The sequence below is a fragment of the Scyliorhinus canicula genome, chromosome 2 (assembly GCF_902713615.1).
Source record: "Scyliorhinus canicula chromosome 2, sScyCan1.1, whole genome shotgun sequence".
Classification (NCBI taxonomy): Eukaryota; Metazoa; Chordata; class Chondrichthyes; order Carcharhiniformes; family Scyliorhinidae; genus Scyliorhinus; species Scyliorhinus canicula.
The window spans coordinates 162,553,421-162,573,480 of record NC_052147.1 but is presented as its reverse complement, the minus strand read 5'-3'; the positions used below and the strand labels follow the sequence as shown (position 1 = coordinate 162,573,480).

Sequence of the window (20,060 nt, the reverse complement as noted above, 5' to 3'; positions counted from 1 at the left end):
TAACAATACAACAGAAAGTGTTATTGATACTGAACTTCAAAATTATTTTTCTTTCTACTATTGGTTACATATCTCTGTGACACTAATCAACATTTAAATGAAAATGCACAGAATTACGAAAGCTACATTTGAGATAATTTATCTATTCATTTATCTTTAAAACTCATTGTCAGAATCACTCTACTTGTCTTTATTTCAACTTCTGCATATGTCTGTCTATATAGGGAGACAGTGGTGTAGTGGTATTGTCACTGCACTGATGATCCAGAGACCCAGGGTAATACTCTGGGAACCTGGGTTTGAATCACAGCAGATGATGGAAATTGAATCCAATATATATCTCGAATTAAAAGTCTGATGATGACCTTGACCATATTTTCGATTGTTGTTAAAAAAAAAAACAGCTGGTCCACTAATGTCCTTTAGGGAAGGAAATCTGCTACCCTTACCTGGTCTGGCCTTCTTGTGACTCCAGATCCATATCAATGTGGTTGACTCTGAAATGTCCTAGCAAGCTACTCAGTTGTATCAAACCCATACAATAAAAAGGAAAGAAACCAGACTGACTACCCAGGATCGACATAAACCTAGCCCTGGTGACCCTGCAAAGTCCACCTTAATAGCATCTGGGGGCTTGTGCCAAAATTGGGAGAGCTGTCTCGCAGACTAGTCAAGCCTTGCAGATAATACCCCAGCCACCACCATCACCTGTCCTGCTGGTGGGACAGGACATAACAAGCAAAAGCGCTGGCACAGTGGTTATACAGTCAGGAGGGATTTGCACTGGGAGTCTTCAACATCGACTCTGGACCATATGAAGTATCATGGCTTCAGGTCAAACAGGGGCAAGGAAAACTCCTGACGATTATTATGTAAAATTAATTAATGTACCGTCCATCATCAGCTGATATATTAATTCTCCTTCTTGTTGAACACCTGAAGAGGAAATTGCAGGACTTTGAAGCATGTAAGAGTGAGCAGTGGATCTGCCCCTGGGCAGAGCACCATTACAAATATCTTAATGCCTCTCTGTTTCAAATTCATAGAAAAAAGAGACGGGCTAAAAACAGTAGAAGCAACTGATCCAAACAATGATGAATATAAATACATAATGACAGAGCTAATAAGCGTAGGTAGAGATTTATATGCATGGGAATTGTTAGTGATGAGTGGATAAAAGAGGAAACTGATTGCGCAGTAAACCATGGAGTCCATTTTTCTCTATAGGGACCAAAAGGAGGTAAAGGTGGGAAAGGAGAAAGAGGTGATCTTGGTTATCGAGGAGATCCAGTAAGTTACTTAAATGTTTCAAAAACATTTTTCTATCTGTATTATTTTAACAAAATTATTGTGGAATTAAATAATCTTAGCAAGACAATTGGAATTATAAATTTAAAGCAAGACAAATTTATTTGAAACCCAAAGCAATGTTCTCATACTTGTATTCAGTCAAATTGAAATGCACTCATGTTAGACGCGATCTCACCAAAAGGGAACAAATACCCCCAGCAAGTGTGGTTGGCACCCCCCAACACCCACGGCAGGAAACCCTGGCCCGATCGCGTGCGCAGAAAAAAAGTCAGCTTGGCATCTTGGCATTGCCAAGCTGACACTCTGGCAATAGCCATGCCAGCTAGCAGTGCCACCTGGGCACCACCAGGCTGTAAGCCAGGTGGCACTGCCAACATGCCAGTGACACCAGCAGTTCCAGGGCACCACCCTTCCCAAAGGACCTGCAGCTGGGAGCCCCATCTCCTTAGAGACCCCCATGATTGCCATTTCACCTGGTCCCCATTTGTGGGGACCAGTACCAAACGTCTCTGAGGTGAAGAGGTTGAATCCCAAAGCCTCAGGTACCTTGGGAATCTGCACATTAGAGTGAGCCTCACAGTTTCACTCTGAAATGCAGATTTGCCAAAAAAATGATTCCGCGCATTGCAGGTAGGATTCACCTCGCAACGTCTCGCAAGATAGTTTTGAATCTTACGGGGCATTGTGAGCCGGGTAGATGCCAGGAGCGGGGCCTGCCAGCTTTCAACGGCCACCCTGTGCCGTGGCGATCTGCTTTTCTGACGCAGCGTGGCCAGAGGATCTCGCTCGTGCTATCTTTGTTCTTAGAGTCAGAAGTAATTGATACAAATTTGTGGCATCTAAGTTAAGAAATTGCAGTATTGACTGTAATGGAGTTTCATTTAAATCTGCAGAGCTTCTCTTATAGAAGTAGGTTATCAACATAGGAGTTTGTTAATAATGTTATTAATGTCATTCAGCAGAAGTTGGTCATTTAGATCCTTGAGTCTGTTCTACCTTTCAATGAGATGATGACCGATATGTGATCTAACTCTGGACAAGATTTTCCCAAAAATTGGCAAAGGCTGATAATGACTGAGAAAAGGGGTGTTAATATCGCCGACAGGAACAGTGACTTTCTCTGCCGTATAGTCCAACACTTAGAAACAAAAGCATCAATGGGTGGATCCTATAATGTCACTGGAGGGGTAACCGCTGATTCACAAATCCCAACAGCAATTTACACAGTTTATAATTGGGGCACCATTTTAAAGGTTGCCCCAGAGCATAGGACGTCTTCACTGCTCCCATCCAGGATGACCCACTCCCTACACTGAGCAATTCATTCATCTGAATAACCCCCCCAGAGGTCTGCTCGGCAGGTATACGCCTTAGGAGACTATAGGCTTTTCTGCTGTTCTGCCTGTGACGTAGATGGTTTTTCTGGGGATGAGGGGGAATGGTTCAGGCAGAGAGGCTTAATAATGATATAATAATGAATTCAAATGATATTCATGTTAGGAAACATGCCCGGTCACTGATGGGCCAGGGGGTAATTATGTCATGCGTTTTCCTCGATATGAGGTACATTTTGGCTATTCTCACAATAAAGTATGCAAGTGATTAGGATGACAGATGGAATGATGCCAATTATTACAAGGGGACCAGAATATTAAAATGGGCAGGTTTTACTGCAACTATACAAGGCCTTGCTGCAATATCTGGGATATTGTGTACAGTTTTGGACGTCACATTTGAAAAATGATATAGGGGTGGATTCTCCGCCACACACGCTGCTAGTGGGGTTCCCAATGGGCTAAAAGAAATCTGATGCTCTGGTCCCCGATCAGTGGCGGCAGCGAGCTACATGCTCCGTGCCGGCAGGAGGTTGCAGATTGGTTATTTGCATATATTTGCATCCGATTAATGGGCTGGAAGCCCAATTCTCCAGGCCCCTGTGATGCTCCAGGCCTCTCAGCTGGGATTCACTTTAGCGGGGTTTGGTGCATTTTCAAACGTGCCCCTGACGTGGGGCACTACATGGTGGGTCAAGGGGATAAGTATGTAATGTAGGTGCCCCCAAAGTCCATGGGAGTGCACCCCCCCTGCTCAACGCAAATCTTTGTCCCCCATCGGAACCCCCACCCCAACTTGTCTGGCACACTAGAACTAGCGTACACAGTTCAATAATGAGGTCTCTCTTCTGTGATGGAGATGAGCATGATTTATTTCTCCCAGGGGATCATTAGTCCATGGAATTGTGTTCCACTGGGGATTTTGTCATTGAACATATTCAAAGCAGAATTAGATTTTTGAAATTCAGGGGTCTTTTCCTGCTCTTAAGTCTGATGTTCCCAAGTTCCTAGTTAAGGGATGCTAAATGAGGAAAGATTTGTTGTAATAACATTCTGTTCCTGTTGTGCGTTGCAAATATACAATACAAAACTAGAAATGAGCAATATTAGTGAATATTAATGCATGTGGATGACATTCCCCTGTTTGCTATTTAAACATATTTATTTAAAATGAAAAGGTGAATGTATCTTGTGAGACTAGACAGATAATTAAGTAAGTTATTATGTGTTTGTCTACTGTTAACCTGATGTGACAGTGATATATTATATCTCTGATAACTTAAAAATAAGATTCCAGGTAATTTTACATATTTTTAGATAATTTTCTGTGATCTTACAGGGTGAACCAGGACTTATGAATAATCAGGAAGGAGCCAAAGGACAAAGGGGTGACATGGGTTTGGTGGTAATGTATATATTATCTAAACAAATAGGTTTCTTATAAGAAATGGCCGTTCAATTTAGGCATAATTGCAATATATTTAAATATTACCAATTAAGTAATCTAATGTATGCAATCAACCATAGTTCTGTATTTTGAATATTCAGACAAATGTAAATTCACTGCTATCTCTGTAACTTCATTTTGATTTAGGGAGATTCTGGTGACAGTGGTCGCTCAGGATCAGCTGGACAAGCTGGACATCGGGTAAGTAAGCCTTTTGGCGCCCACAAAACTGTTTTAGACTCTAGTTTCCTGACAAAGTCACTGGGTGGAATTTTCCCAACTTGTGGGTTTTGTGGCAGGTGGAAGCAGAGAATATAGCAGTAGCCAAACAGTCAGACCCACTGACATAATATCAGTTTGCAGTTCTCCTTATGGTGTATAAATGGTCAGTCGGACATCCCGTTGCCTAGTGGCGTGAACGCCATTTTCATACATTACCATTTGATGAATGCTCATTAAGACAGCTGTTCGGAATAATGCCACCTTCCACTCTTTCCAGTGGAAAATGACGTCAGTCTGAAACCTATCTGAAAAGAATTGCATGGACAGGTTGTGCCTCACTTCACTTGTGACTTTGAGGTGAGTGCGATACATAGCCTACCTGCCACAGAACCGTGCTGGTTTTTGTTGCATTGAAGGACATACTGGTGACCCTGTAGGATCGATTTCCCTCCCAGTGGGTGTCTCTGTAGTCACAAGGACACTACTGTGCAGCAGTACTCAGGCAGGGCTCTACTTTCAGACACTGAACCGTAATGTAACTTGTGTGGAGGAGATGTGGGGGTGGCCTGCTCCTGGTGGGTGTCTCCGTAGTCACAAGGACACTACTGTGCATTGGTACTCATATAAGGCTGAATATACAGAAACCCACATTTCAACTGGAGAGGGTATGCCAGGAGGTGGGTGGGAAGTGAGAACACACATGGGGCAATGATGAAGGAAGGCTTTGCACGGATGCGGAGGAGAGGGAATGATGGAAGGCAGATGATAGAAGGAGTGGTGGGAATCTGGAGCCCAACAAGGATAAATTAAATGCTAACAAAGAACAGGGTGAAAGGGCTAACACATGTATGAATGGGAGGGGATGCAGACAGATGCTGGAATAGGAAACAGCAGTGTAGAGCCAGTTGTTTGCGTGACAAAAAAGGGATGGATTGCATGGAGACTCACAATGAGGAGTGTGGATTTGGGAAGGGAGACAATGTAGTTTTTAATAATGCGAGAAATAGGGAACTCTGTGAAAGTCTGGTTAGGAGTCAGAGAGTAGAAACACTATTGTGTCTACATGGAAAGGGGTCTGAAAGCTGGGGCAGAGGCATGTCACCTCAGTTGGTGATGGTACACACAGCCTCCAGATGGGGAGGTTAGAGGTCAATGTGGGGCATGAGCAAGTGATGGGCTCAGGGGCAAGGATAAGTATGTCGAGCACAACAACTGTGGCATCCATTATTATTGAGAGACCCTGGATAATAACAGGAGGGAGCTCTACCTTCACATCATGAGATTCCAGGTAAATATCTGGGACTGGGAGAGTGAGAAAGGGACCATCAAAGTTTAACCACCATCTTGCTCGATTGACGTTATGGCGTAGTTATAAAGTGAAAGTAGAAGCAAATCTGCAAGGGAGGCATTGTGGGAGGAGCCACTGCTGGGCTACCGGCCCTTTCTAGCATCATCCTCTAACTTGTTGGTATCACAAGCGGAAACAGGCATCTGATTAGAGAAAAAGTAATAAAACTTCCTTGGGAATAAAGCTATTCGAAGACAATGCCTTCATCAGCGCTGGAATCGAAAACTCACAAGTCAATGGCTTAACATCACAGTAACGAGATATCAATAAAACAGATTTAAATGTAAGATTTGGGAATGCAGAATATGGTTATTTTTTTCCCCTTCGAGATGTAGGCGTCCCTGGTTAGGCCAGCATTTATTGTCCATCCCTGGTTGCCTTTCAGATGGCATTGGTGAGTAACGTTCTTGAACCACTGCAGTCCCTGAGGTGTAGGTACACCCGCTGTGCTGTTGGGGAGGGAGTTCCAGGATTTTGTTCCAGTGACAGTGAAGGAATGGCGATATATTTCCAAGTCGGATGGTAAGTGACTTGGAGGGGAACCTCTAGGTGGTGAGATTCCCAGGTATCTGCTGCTCTTGTCCTTCTAGATGGGAGTGGTTGTGGGTTTGGAAAGTGCTGTGTAAGGAACCTTGGTGAGTTGCTGCAGTGCATCTTTCAGATGATACACACGAGTGCCACTGTTCGTTAGTGGTGGAGGGTTGGATTGTTTGTGGAAGAGGAAGCAATCAAGCAGGCTGCTTTTTCCTGGATGGTGTTGAGCTTCGTGAGCATTATTGGAGCAACACTCATCCAGGCAAATAGAGAGTATCCATTACACTCCTGACTTGGGCCTTGTAGATGGTGGACAGGCTTTGGGGAGACAGCAGGCGAGTTACTCGCTGTAGGATTCCTAGCCTTTGACCTGCTCTGGTAGCCGCAGTTTTAATATGGCTAGTCCAGTTCAGTTTCTGATCAATGTGTTGCATGTTTTGCTATGGGCGTAAAACGCGTTTATTGGGGTGTATTAACTTCCAAGTGCTTAACACCGCTAGGCTCTGTTGTATGTATTTATTCAGCTTTAGGAGTCGCCAGTTGCCGTATAGACAACGTCACTAGTATTCCAAGGTCAAGTTCAAAGTAATAAAGACGATACACCGATTAGTAAGGTCCAAACGATAATATTTATTATACAGTAATAATAAATATTCATGCACACACTAAGAGACTAAGCTATGACTAAACTAAAGTAATCAGAATACTTATCTAACAGGAACAGGCAAGGTCAGGGAGCGAGGCCTTCGTCCTGGTCTTGGGCTGCAACCTTCAGCAAGCGTTCTGGTCACTGGGGGTTCTAGCGGGCTTAGTTCGCGTAGCGAGCGTCGTACTGGCACTTACGGTTCGGCGGCTGGTACTCAACGGCTGGAGTCAGAGTGGATCTTCTAGGTCGTGGTCAGAGCCGGAGCACGGAAAAACAGACCTTGACCGAAGTTGAGCCGGAGCACAGAAAACAGACCGGACAACACGAGGTCCCTATCTTTTATAGGGGTTCCATTGTCCTTCCCTCTTCTTGGGCGGGCTCTACCTATTGGATCAATTTCTTATCGATACTGGATTAATTCCCCAATGCGAGGGGGTCTCCGTGATGGAGGGGGCGTTTCTTATGTCCTTTTGTTTGAAGGTTTCTGGTGCCTCGATGTCTGGGCCTTGATTAGAATGTGTCCATTCAGAACCAAATGTATCTATTGTGTGGGTGTTCAAGTCTGATTGCCTCATTAGCATGCAAAGCGTTTTGCCATTTGCACCTAGCTAAGGTCTTCTCACCTGAGCCCAAACTGGTTTCTGCTGCTGCAGAATGCAAAATGCTCTTTGCAGACTGCTGTTCTGGCTAAACTGTCTGTTTCCCAGCAGTCTTAGCGCTTGACCTATTTTTGTAGCTCAGCATCCATTTTAGGTGGCTACATTCCCTCCTTGTGATCCTCACAATCAAAATATTGTGAAGGATCACAATGTACGTCGCCTTGAGTGCATCTGGGTTGCCTTCTTTGTGTCCCCTGACCTCTTGCCAGTTCCTGGGCTACTCTATCTTAAACTATGGGAAGAAAATTTTTTTACCTAACATTCTACTTGGCGCTATGTCAAAGGGGACATGCATTACCATAAACTGGGAACCTCTACCTATCACAATTATCCCTAACTTTACTTAAACATTTCCTCACACTCTAAAACCTTAACCATTCACACCACAACATCACATTTCCTAACTCGGCAGTCGAGTATAGGACAATACAATACAGTGTCGAATTTTTTATTCATTACACAGTGCTTTATTCATCATGGGGCAGAGGGGATTGATGAAATCGGAAAATCGGAGATCGAACTCCATAGACGGAAGGGCAAGAACGGGAGGCTCTCCTCTTCCACTTCCTCAACCTGAGGGTCTGTACAAGGATAACGAGGATCGCAATCACCAGTAGTGATTCGATTACGTATGACATGGAGTACCATGTCATAAATTTAGTGCACCAGGTCTGAACCTCACTGATCAGAGCTGAGCACTGGGGAGTGGTTGTAAGGGAAACATTTACTGTGGGGGTTGTGGGGGAAACGTGTCTTGTTTCCACACAAACAGATATAACAGTTAACAACAATTGGTGAGCTTCCATCATCTTTATCTTGGTTTTCTTCTTTCTTCCTCCTGTATGGACAATCCTTGCTTCGATCCCTGTCTCGTCCTTCGAAAGCTATGGGATCAAACACAGTATCTGTCAATACACAGTTTAAGATCTTTACCTGTTAGTGCATCTGTCTTTTATATTCCGATTGACCCTTTAAAAATGACTGGCCAAGTCACACCCTGTGACTCCCCTCATTTTTTTTTTATCAAAAGCGAATTTGAAGACCAGAATACACCTAACAATCCTTCTCCTGCGAGCCGTCTCGCAGGCTTTGCTAGTTTACCATCCGAATGTTCCTGGATGTAAATAGCATGTGGGATGGCGGCCGAAGGGCTGCCTAACGAAAAATGAAAACAAAATTTTGAAAGAAACGTCCGAATGAGTTGCGTATGGGCCGCTACGGGTACGAGTTGGATGGGATCCCCGGGTAGGGCGTGCTGTGCCATACCCGAGCTTGGCTGACCAAAGTGGGTTCTCAGACAGGGCGGGTCCTCAGTGCCGTTTGTCCACTGCCTGAGTAACCTGGAGTAAACGGGTACGAATGTGTTAACCGTGACTTGCAGCCTCTATTCGCCGAATAGAGGGGCACCTAAAAACAATGGAGCCAAGATGCTCCGTTCTGAAAACAGGGAACAAGTCGTGAACCGTGTCGGTTCACCAGAGGATACAACTGAAGTTCTCAGAAGTTTCGGCAGACAAACTATGGGGTGTGTAAGGCTGTCACAAGTCTTACAACTTTGAAAAGATCTCCAATCAAACTGGTGTTTTGGAACCGAAGTTCTCAAAGGTATCTGCGGACAAGCTAACGTGTATGTGAGGTGGTCACAATCTTTTCAGCTGAAAAGAAGATGTCCATCCTCCAGCTGAACCATTTACATTCCTGAGACAAAACAAACATAAAACGAAGACAAACATACGTGCAGGTTCCATCAGAAAGGACATCGTTTCCCTCAAACGATTCCTATTTTACATCATCTGGACACCTCACTTTTCCTCTGTCTCTGTGAACAGGGTCACAAAGGGGTTGCCGTGTCGGGATTCAGACACCGTGTCGTCCTGCTCTCCCGGATCCCACACCCTTGTGTGGATCAGGCATGCTATTTTCGAATTGTGTGACCGGGGGTCACTCTCGTCATTGCGGACAAGTCTGTAGGAATTGTCCCTGTGCCATAGTGTTGTGTCAAGTGTGTTGTCGGGGTAGTCGGGGTCGGGTGGTGGTTCTGGGTTTTTAAGGTAAGTGACTTCCATGGGGTCACTGGAGTCGGGGTCGTAGTTGGTGCAGTGTGGGCTGTATGGCTGTGTGCTGTCGCTGTCCTCAGAGTCAGTGTCTGTCCTGCTGTCTCTGCTGTGGCAGCTTGTGGGCGTTTCGGGGCGTGGTCTGTTGTGGTCTGTGGGCGGAGTCGTGGTCGAGTCCGTTGATGAACTGGTCTGTGAGGGGGATGGTGGAAAAGTGTCTCTAGTGGGCGGGGTGAAGTGTTCTGCTGCATCTAGCAGTACATGATGAGCATGGGTAGACTGTGTTCCATATGCCTTTAACTGGTTTATATGGAACCACGCGGTCTTCCCATTAGGATATTTTACCCTGTAAACTGAGGGGCTAATTTTATCCGAAATTGAGTAGGGACCGGAATATTTTGGAGCCAAAAAACTGCTGGGGTTGTAAACAGATAACATTACCTGTTGCCCAACCTGGAATTCTGTGGAGTGTACGGTCTTATTAAAACAAGCTGTGCGTTGTTGACGGCGTTTGCCTAGCTGAACTGCGGCTGCAATCTGTGCAGACCTCACAGTCTCAACCAAGTCTTTAACCGTCTTTTCGTGTGTGAGGGCTGTCACCTCGGGGCTGGTCATGTCCAGTCCTAAAAGGAATTCTGTCCCTTTCATAGGGCGTCCGGTCATGAGTGTGTGTGGTGTGTAGCCTGTGGAAGTGGAAACAGTGTTCCTTATGAACATGAGTGCAAATGGGAGCACTGAATCCCATGTGGAGTTATTCTCCTGAACCATTTTTCTAAGGGTAGTTTTTAGAGTCCGATTCATGCGCTCCACAATCCCGCTGGACTGTGGATGATACGCAATATGAAAATTTTGTTTTATTCCAAATATTGTCAGGACGTTCCTCATGACCCGTCCTGTAAAGTGAGATCCCTGGTCCGAATCAATACTTCGGGGTAAACCCCATCTCGTGAAGATGTGGTGGGTCAGGATCTTTGCAGCTGTCTTTGCTGTATTTGTTCTGGAGGGGAATGCCTCTACCCATTTGGTAAAGGTGTCGATGACCACCAGAACGTATTTATAGCCATTCCTACAAGGGGGCAATGGTCCTATAAAATCGATCTGGAGGTTTGTCCAGGGGCCGTTTACTGGGCGAGTATGCCGAAGTTGTGCCTTCTTAGAATACCTCTCCGGGTTATTCTGAGCACAAATAAGGCAATTCTCTATGTAATGCGTGACATCAGTCCTGAGATTAGGCCACCAACAGAGTTGCCTGAGGTGCCTCGTTGTTGCATCAATTCCTTGGTGCCCGTGGTTATCATGGAATAAAGCAATCATTGCATTCCTGTCCTGCTGCGGGACCACATAAAGTTGTTCCTTAATGATCACACCCTCATGTGTGGTCAGTGCGTGTTTAAATTTATCGTACTCTGGCACAAAATTGCCTTTAAAAACCTCCCTGAGGTCCTTATCCTGTTTTTGTGCTGCTACAAGATCTTTAATATCTGTCTGTGAGATTTGGACTGCGCTCACAGGGGCGCTAGCTGGTGCGCTAGCTGGGGGGGTCCATAAGTGTCCTCGCCTGGAACCTGCCTTAGCCAGTGCGTTGGCTTTTACATTCCCAGGGGGGGATGACCTATGGTGACTTCTTACTTTTATTATGCCGAAGGTCCTGTCCTTCGCTTTTGCTAAAATATGCTGGAGTAGAGGGGCTGATGGAAGGGGTTTCCCGTCTGCGGAGACAAAACCTCGTGTCTTCCACAGGGGCAGAACATCTGTCAAGCTATTGCAGACATATAAGCTGTCTGAATATATGTCTGCTGGGCTGGGGAAAGAAGCGGGGTGGTCCACTATATACGCTATGGCCGCAAGCTCTGCTGCCTGCGCGCCTAAGTGACCTGGTAACTTAAGAGCTATCTCTTCGAGAGCGCGCACCTGCGCGTCCTCTACATAGATGCCGCATCCTGTGATACGCTCACCATTTAAAACTGTGGAGGAACCGTCTACATAAATCCTCAAGGGTCCACACGTGTCTGTGGGTTGGGGGCTTTGTTTTGGGTTCCCTATCTTCCTGGGGGTGTTTTTGCTATGAAGGGTCCTGTGTTATGCAGGGGAGCTACAATTTCACAGTCATGGGGCTGTCCGGGGTATTGGAGGTTGTCTGCTAAATATGTGTGTGTGCGGGTCCGTTTTACTGTAATGTCCCGTCCTTGTAGAAGTAGTGTCCATCTAGCTGCCCTAATCTGGCTAACTGAACCGTCCTTCAGTCGACCGTCTAGGAGTAGCTGTGTGGGTGTGTGTTCGGTCAGAATAGTAATGGGGTTGAGTCCGGTGATGTATGAGAAATACTGCACTGCCCAGAAGACAGCAAGGAGGTGCCTCTCGCAGGCAGAGAATCCTTGTTCTACTGGGTCTAACAGTCGGGAGGCATAAGCCACTGGTCTTAGCTGCTCGTGCCGTTCCTGAAGCAACACGGCCGAGAGGGTCAGATCGGTGCTCGCTACCTCTATTGCGTAGGGTGAAAGTTGGTCTGGGACTAGCAGCGCGGGTGCTGCGCTAAGGGCTCGTTTTAACTCCTCCACAGCGCCTGTATGCTGCGGAAGCCATTCCCAGGGGGCTCCTTTCTTAAGGAGGTCTGAGAGTGGGGCTGCTTTTGTCGCAAATCCGTCGATGTGGTTCCGACAATAGCCAACCAGTCCTAAAAACGACCGGAGGGCCGATACATTTTGGGGAAGGGGCAATTTGACAATCGAATCAATTCTTTTGAATTCGATCTCGCGTTTGCCGTGTGTGATGACTGTTCCCAAATACATCACTTTACTTTCCAAAATCTGGGCCTTTCTGGGGTTAACTTTACATCCAATTGAAGTCAACAGTTCCAGGAGTTCGGCCAGAAGCGTAATGTGCTCTGCCTTTGTGTCTGTCTGCAGTAGTAGGTCGTCTACATACTGTACCAGACATTCGGGGCGGGAGAATTTCTCTAAACCACTTGCCAACTGTCGGTGGAAAATGGAGGGGGAATTGTGGAATCCTTGTGGAAGGCATGTCCACGTATACTGCTGCGATTTGAAAGTGAAGGCAAATTTGTACTGGCACGCTTTTGCCAATGGTATTGACCAGAATCCGTTACTGATGTCCAATACCGTGAAGTATTTGGAGTTGAGTCCCTGCTTGAGCATGGTCTCGGGACTAGTAGCTACCATTGGGGCTACTGCGGGGGTGACTTTGTTGAGTTCCCGATAATCGATGGTCAGACGCCATGATCCATCGGGCTTCCTCACTGGCCAAATAGGGGCATTATTGGTCGAGGCTACCGTTCTGAGCACACCTTGCTCCAATAAGCTTCCTATCACCTTTTCTATTTCCACCTCTGCTTCCAGGGGAAATCTATACTGTTTCTGTGGTCGGGGGTCCTGTCCGGTTACGTGAACTGGTCCAGTCATTCTGCCACAGTCATGACGGTGACTTGCAAATGCTGTCCTGTGTTTGTTCAGTAGGGGTTTTATTTGTCTGTCGGTGTGGAGTGTAGTCAGGTCAAATGAGTACTCTCCCACTGCGCTAATCCGATTAGCGTAGTCTCCTACTGTGAGGGTGGCTGGTGCTCTGTCTGATCTAGCCATTCGCCAGACACACTGGTTCACTGGGTCGAACGACAAGCTATGAGCGTTCATAAAATCTATCCCCAGGATGTGTTCTGCTGTCCGGGGAAGATTTACTAGAACTACGGAGTGTTTGGTTGAGATGTTCCCTAGCTGGATCGCTACGGGTGCTGTGATATGTCCCTGCTGCGAGTGTCCGGTGAACCCGCTAAGTGTAATGGTGGAGGTGGTCGGCCACGTGTCTGCGTGTGCCGTGATCGTGGAGTTAATGGTGGTGCGGGAGCCTCCTGTGTCCCACAGTAACTCTATGGGCTTCCCTTTTACTCTTGCTGTGACTACGGGTCTCCCTGATGAGTCCCATAGTGTGTCACAGACCCAAGTGGGGGAGCCCGAACACCGTCAGTTCGTCTCGTCCACATTGGTGGGTCCTGACTGTACTGCTATATTGTGGATGGGTTTTGCCTTACTGCGGTTCAGAGTGCCTGTCTGCTGGCCTCTCTGAGATCGCTGGGGTGCATTGCATTCTTTTGCCCAATGCCCTAACTGTCCACAGTTATAGCACTCCTGGCCTCTCTGCTGTGGGCTGTTCTTCCCTTCATTGACCCTTGCGGGTTTCTGATGCTCTCTCACTGCCTGAATATCTGCGGCAGCCTGAGCCTCTTCTGGGGATTGAACCTTGCTCTTTCCCTGAATTGATTGCTCCCAAGCGCGGGACAACCTTTTCAGGACCCATTTCTCATTATGGGCCTCTTCTGAGGGGTCATAACTGTTGCAAGCGCTCTGTCCTGCCTCTGTTGCGTGTGAGATAATGGTGCGCGTCCATTTGACCATATTTTCCCGGTTCAAATGCGCTCTGTTTAACTCGCCGAAAACGGCATTAAAATGAATCCACAGCCTTCCTGCGAATGCTGTGGGGTGTTCGGATCTTTTCTGCCGGCACTTATTAAGACCTTCCACGGGGTCACCTCGATTATACCCGATGGCATCTAAAATGGAGGTGTGCATCTCTTCTAGGGTGCCTCCGGCAACGTTCTGTGGGTCGGGGAGGGCTGCTACTACTGACTGGTCTAAGCTCAGAACTGTGAGCTTAACCTGCTCTCTCTCACCCAGGCCGTACATGGTAGCCTGCTGTTTTACTTTAGCGAAGAACTGGTGGGGGTCTGCGGTGGGGAGGAACGGAGTGATCTTCTCACATGCGTCCCTGAGCTGGGTTACAGTTAAGGGGGTGGTGTAGGATATATCTGGTGCGCCTTCTGTTATGGCTTTTCTCTGCGTGGTTACTGGGTTCATGGGTGCGGATATGATCTGATCTGTGGGGGGTGGGGGTGCTTGCCTTTTCTGTTGCGCTACTGGCGCACATGTTCCCTGAACATATCGCTGCGCTGTTTCACTTAATTCTTGCCAATCTGGGGCATTTTCTCCATCTAACTGGGTCCCAAAGGTGCTTTGGAACCCATTTTGCACCGAAAGCAGCGATTGCAGCTCTGCAATCTGTTTCCTGCATTTCGCGTGATCCACAGTACTTTGCCTTTGCTCTGTGGTTGCAGCATGGAGTGCTCTCAAAGCTGCTTTGAGATCAGAGCATTGCCTCTGCAATGCCTCCACCTGCTTCTCTGATTCCTCTCTTATCAGAACGGCACGTTGCACGTCCTGATAAGCCTTTTCGTACTGGGTCTGGGAACTGCTGAGATGGGCTAGACAAGACTGATGTGTCCTCTTGGCATCATCCACCTCTCTACCTTTCTCTATCAACTTCCCTCTTAGATCCAGATTCTCTTTCTCAATGTCCCTGACATCGACCTTACTCATGCGGTTCCTTTCCTCTAATTCTGCCCGGAGCGTCCTGACGACCTCCTCTGTGCCTCGCAATTGTGCCAAACAGGACACAATCGCCATCGGCTTGCGTGCTTTGCTAAGGTTCTTTTTGTGAATTTGAGAGAGGTTCTCCCACCAAGTATGTCCTATACTTCCGGGACCTGTCTCCTCATTCAAACAAAACTCTTTCCAAAGGGGCCATCCCTTTCCTTGTAAATATTTGCAGAGTTCCAGCTCCCACGTGGGACACTGGCCTACCCTGCTACTGTTGCTGGTCGCTGCGACCACAAACTTTTCTGGATCCATCAGACGTTCCATTGCCTGCATGGCCATTTTCTCTGACTCTCTTTTAGTTAATTTGGAACAGGGGGTTGCTGGGGTTGTGTTTCAAGAAACGGGTACGGCTTACGCTATGTTCCGTTCAAAAACTGCCGAAAGTTTGTCGCAACAAAAATGCTTTCAGTTTTACCTTACAGCCCTGTTAGTACGCATGCACTAAACACACTTCCGAATTACGCTTATTAGTTTGAACACCTTGAATACTTGTGATTTTCTTTACTTTCTTACTTTCTCTGTAATTTGGAGTTCTAATTCAAATTTCAGGGTCCTGGACGGTGTGGGGTTTCCACTTACAACCGTGTCCCGTCAGGAAGTCGCCACTAAATGTTGCACGTTTTGCTATGGGCGTAAAACGCGTTTATTGGGGTGTATTAACTTCCAAGTGCTTAACACCGCTAGGCTCTGTTGTATGTATTTATTCAGCTTTAGGAGTCGCCAGTTGCCGTATAGACAACGTCACTAGTATTCCAAGGTCAAGTTCAAAGTAATAAAGACGATACACCGATTAGTAAGGTCCAAACGATAATATTTATTATACAGTAATAATAAATATTCATGCACACACTAAGAGACTAAGCTATGACTAAACTAAAGTAATCAGAATACTTATCTAACAGGAACAGGCAAGGTCAGGGAGCGAGGCCTTCGTCCTGGTCTTGGGCTGCAACCTTCAGCAAGCGTTCTGGTCACTGGGGGTTCTAGCGGGCTTAGTTCGCGTAGCGAGCGTCGTACTGGCACTTACGGTTCGGCGGCTGGTACTCAACGGCTGGAGTCAGAGTGGATCTTCTAGGTCGTGGTCAGAGCCGGAGCACGGAAAAACAGACCTTGACCGAAGTTGAGCCGGAGCACAGAAAACAGACCGGACAACACGAGGTCCCTATCTTTTATAGGGGTTCCATTGTCCTTCCCTCTTCTTGGGCGGGCTCTACCTATTGGATCAATTTCTTATCGATACTGGATTAATTCCCCAATGCGAGGGGGTCTCCGTGATGGAGGGGGCGTTTCTTATGTCCTTTTGTTTGGAGGTTTCTGGTGCCTCGATGTCTGGGCCTTGATTAGAATGTGTCCATTCAGAACCAAATGTATCTATTGTGTGGGTGTTCAAGTCTGATTGCCTCATTAGCATGCAAAGCGTTTTGCCATTTGCACCTAGCTAAGGTCTTCTCACCTGAGCCCAAACTGGTTTCTGCTGCTGCAGAATGCAAAATGCTCTTTGCAGACTGCTGTTCTGGCTAAACTGTCTGTTTCCCAGCAGTCTTAGCGCTTGACCTATTTTTGTAGCTCAGCATCCATTTTAGGTGGCTACAAATGGTAACCCCCAGGATGTAGATTTTGGGAGATTCATTGATGGTAATGCCATTGAATGTCAAGGGGCAATGGTTGGATCCCTCTCTTGTAGGAGATGGTCATTGTCTGACACTTGTGTGGCGTAGTTGTAATTTGCCACTTGTCAGCCCAAACCTGGATATTATCCACATCTTGCGGTATTTGGACATGGATTGCTTATTATCTGAGGAACCACAAATGGTCTCAACATTGTGTAGTCATCTGCGAACATCCCCACTTCTGACCTTATGATGGAATGGAGGTCATTGATGAAACAGCTGAAGATGGTTGGGCCGAGGACACTACTCTGAATAACCCCTGCAGTGATGTCCTGGAACTGAGATGATTGACTTCGAACAGTAGAGAGTTTTGACCCTGATTCCTATTGACTCCAGTTTTGCGAGGGCTCTTTGATGCCATACTCGGTCAAATGATGCCTTGATGTCAAGGGGACACAGGTGGTGCATATATGGAATTCTGTCAAAATATATGGAGCCCTATCACATGCTCTCCAGAATTGGCACTCATAATGGGTCGAAGGGCATTCAATCATTAATCACAAGCAACTTATTTTTAATTATTATGCCTGATCAAAGATTGGGGCATGGAACTAGGTCAGGTAATGCATTTCATTGAGACTCTCTCATACCAATGGGAGATTCACATGTCATTTATCTGAGATGGCATCTTGGTCACCTCGATGTGTGTGCTAGCATCTCAGAGACAAGGCTGCATCAACGATAATGCAAGTAGGGCAGAAACCACGACAGAGCATTACTGTTGCCATAGGTAACAGACTGTGAGTTTCACTATCTTGATCCATTAATCATTAATATTGTCAAGCTTTCATTGAGTAAGAAGGTAAAAGCAAAATAGATCTCGTTTTCAATGCTGCCTTTCAGAGTGTCCGAATGCATGACAGAGATTAAAGGAAATTTGCTGACGATACAAAGTTACGTGGCCTTGTGGAAAGCCTGGATTATAGCATAACATTGCAAGTAGATATTGACAAACTAGGTGAGTGGGCAACATTGTGGCAGATGGAATTCAATGTCAGCAAGTGTGAGGTTATCCGTTTTGGACCAAAAAAGGATAGAGCAGGGTACTTTCTAAATGGATAGAGGTTAGGCATAGTGGATGTCCAAAGAGACTTGGGGATCCAGGTGCGTAGATCCTCAAAGTGCCACGAACATGTGCAAAAAATAATCAAAAAAGTGAATGGAATACTAGCCTTTATAGCTAGAGGATTGGAGTATAAAGACACAGAAGTTATTCTGCAACTATACGAAACACTGGCTAGACCCCAGTTGGGAGTATTGAGGGCAGTTCTAGGCACCACACCTTGGGAAGGATATTTTGGCCTTGGAGGGAGTGCAACGTAGGTTTACAAAAATTATACCTGGACTTCAGTGGTTAAGTTGAATCCATTTGGGTGGAAATCAGGAATAGTAAGGCGAAAAAGTCACTGATAGGAGTAGTCTATCAGCCACCAAATAGTAACAAGATGGTGGGGCAGGCAATAAACAAAGAAATAACTGATGCATGTAGAAATGGTACAGCAGTTATCATGGGGGATTTTAATCTACATGTCGATTGGTTTAACCAGGTCAGTCAAGGCAACCGTGAGGAGGAGTTTATAGAATGTATCCGCGATAGTTTCCTAGAACAGTATGTAATGGAACCAACGAGGGAACAAGCGGTCCTAGATCTTGTCCTGTGTAATGAGACAGGATTGATTCATGATCTCATAGTTAGGGATCCTCGCGGAAGGAGCGATCACAATATGGTGGAATTTAAAATACAGATGGAGGGTGAGAAAGTAAAATCAAATACTAGTGTTTTGTGTTTAAACAAAGGAGATTACAAGGGGATGAGAGAAGAACTAGCTAAGGTAGACTGGGAGCTAAGACTTTATGGTGGAACAGTTGAGGAACAGTGGAGAACCTTCCAAGCGATTTTTCACAGTGCTCAGCAAAGGTTTATACCAACAAAAAGGAAGGACGGAAGAAAGAGGGAAAATCGACCGTGGATATCTAAGGAAATAAGGGAGAGTATCAAATTGAAGGAAAAAGCATATAAAGTGGCAAAGATTGCTGGGAGATTAGAGGACTGGGAAATCTTTAGGGGGCAACAGAAAGCTACTAAAAAAGCTATAAAGAAGAGTAAGATAGAGTATGAGAATAAACTTGCTCAGAATATAAAAACAGACAGTAAAAGTTTTTACAAATATATAAGACAAAAAAGAGTGGCTAAGGTAAATATTGGTCCTTTAGAGGATGAGAAGGGAGTTTTAATAATGGGAAATGAGGAAATGGCTGAGGAACTGAACAGGTTTTTTGGGTCGGTCTTCACAGTGGAAGACACAAATAACATGCCAGCGACTGATAGAAATGAGGCTATGACAGGTGAGGACCTTGAGAGGATTGTTATCACTAAGGAGGGAGTGATGGGCAAGCTAATGGGGCTAAAGGTAGACAAGTCTCCTGGCCCTGATGGAATGCATCCCAGAGTGCTAAAAGAGATGGCTAGGGAAATTGCAGATGCACTCGTGATAATTTACCGAAATTCACTAGACTCTGGGGTGGTCCCGGTGGATTGGAAATTAGCAAACGTGACGCCACTGTTTAAAAAAGGAGGTAGGCAGAAAGCAGGAAATTATAGGCCAGTGAGCTTAACTTCGGTGGTAGGGAAGATGCTGGAATCTATCATCAAGGAAGAAATAGCGAGGCATCTGGATAGAAATTGTCCCATTGGGCAGACGCAGCATGGGTTCGTAAAAGGCAGGTCATGCCTAACTAATTTAGTGGAATTTTTTGAGGACATTACCAGTGCAGTAGATAACGGGGAGCCGATGGATGTGGTATATCTGGATTTCCAGAAAGCCTTTGACAAGGTGCCACACAAAAGGTTGCTGCATAAGATAAAGATGCATGGCATTAAGGGTAAAGTAGTAGCATGGATAGAGGATTGGTTAATTAATAGAAAGCAAAGAGTTGGGAGAAATGGGTGTTTCTCTGGTTGGCAATCAGTAGCTAGTGGTGTCCCTCAGGGATCCGTGTTGGGCTTACAATTGTTCACAATTTACATAGATGATTTGGAGTTGGGGACCAAGGGCAATGTGTCCAAGTTTGCAGATGACACTAAGATGAGTGGTAAAGCGAAAAGTGCAGAGGATACTGGAAGTCTGCAGAGGGATTTGGATAGGTTAAGTGAATGGGCTCGGGTCTGGCAGATGGAATACAATGTTGACAAATGTGAGGTTATCCATTTTGGTAGGAATAACAGCAAACGGGATTATTATTTAAACAATAAAATATTAAAGCATGCCGCTGTTCAGAGACACTTGGGTGTGCTAGTGCATGAGTCACAGAAGGTTGGTTTACAAGTGCAACAGGTGATTAAGAAGGCAAATGGAATTTTGTCCTTCATTGCTAGAGGGATGGAGTTTAA

At 45.9% G+C, this 20,060-nt stretch overlaps 1 protein-coding gene across 8 annotated transcripts in view; it reads left to right on the top strand.

Moving 5' to 3' along the window:
- LOC119960740 (collagen alpha-3(VI) chain-like) overlaps window positions 1–20,060 on the top strand; it is a 314,544-nt gene that overhangs the window by 225,237 nt on the left and 69,247 nt on the right. For all 8 annotated transcript variants that reach the window (XM_038788388.1, XM_038788372.1, XM_038788380.1 and 5 more), the window contains 3 exons: window positions 1,228–1,290; window positions 3,985–4,050; window positions 4,240–4,293. In XM_038788388.1, the coding sequence (XP_038644316.1) occupies window positions 1,228–1,290; window positions 3,985–4,050; window positions 4,240–4,293 (183 nt within the window). The remainder of the gene's footprint in view (window positions 1–1,227; window positions 1,291–3,984; window positions 4,051–4,239; window positions 4,294–20,060) is intronic.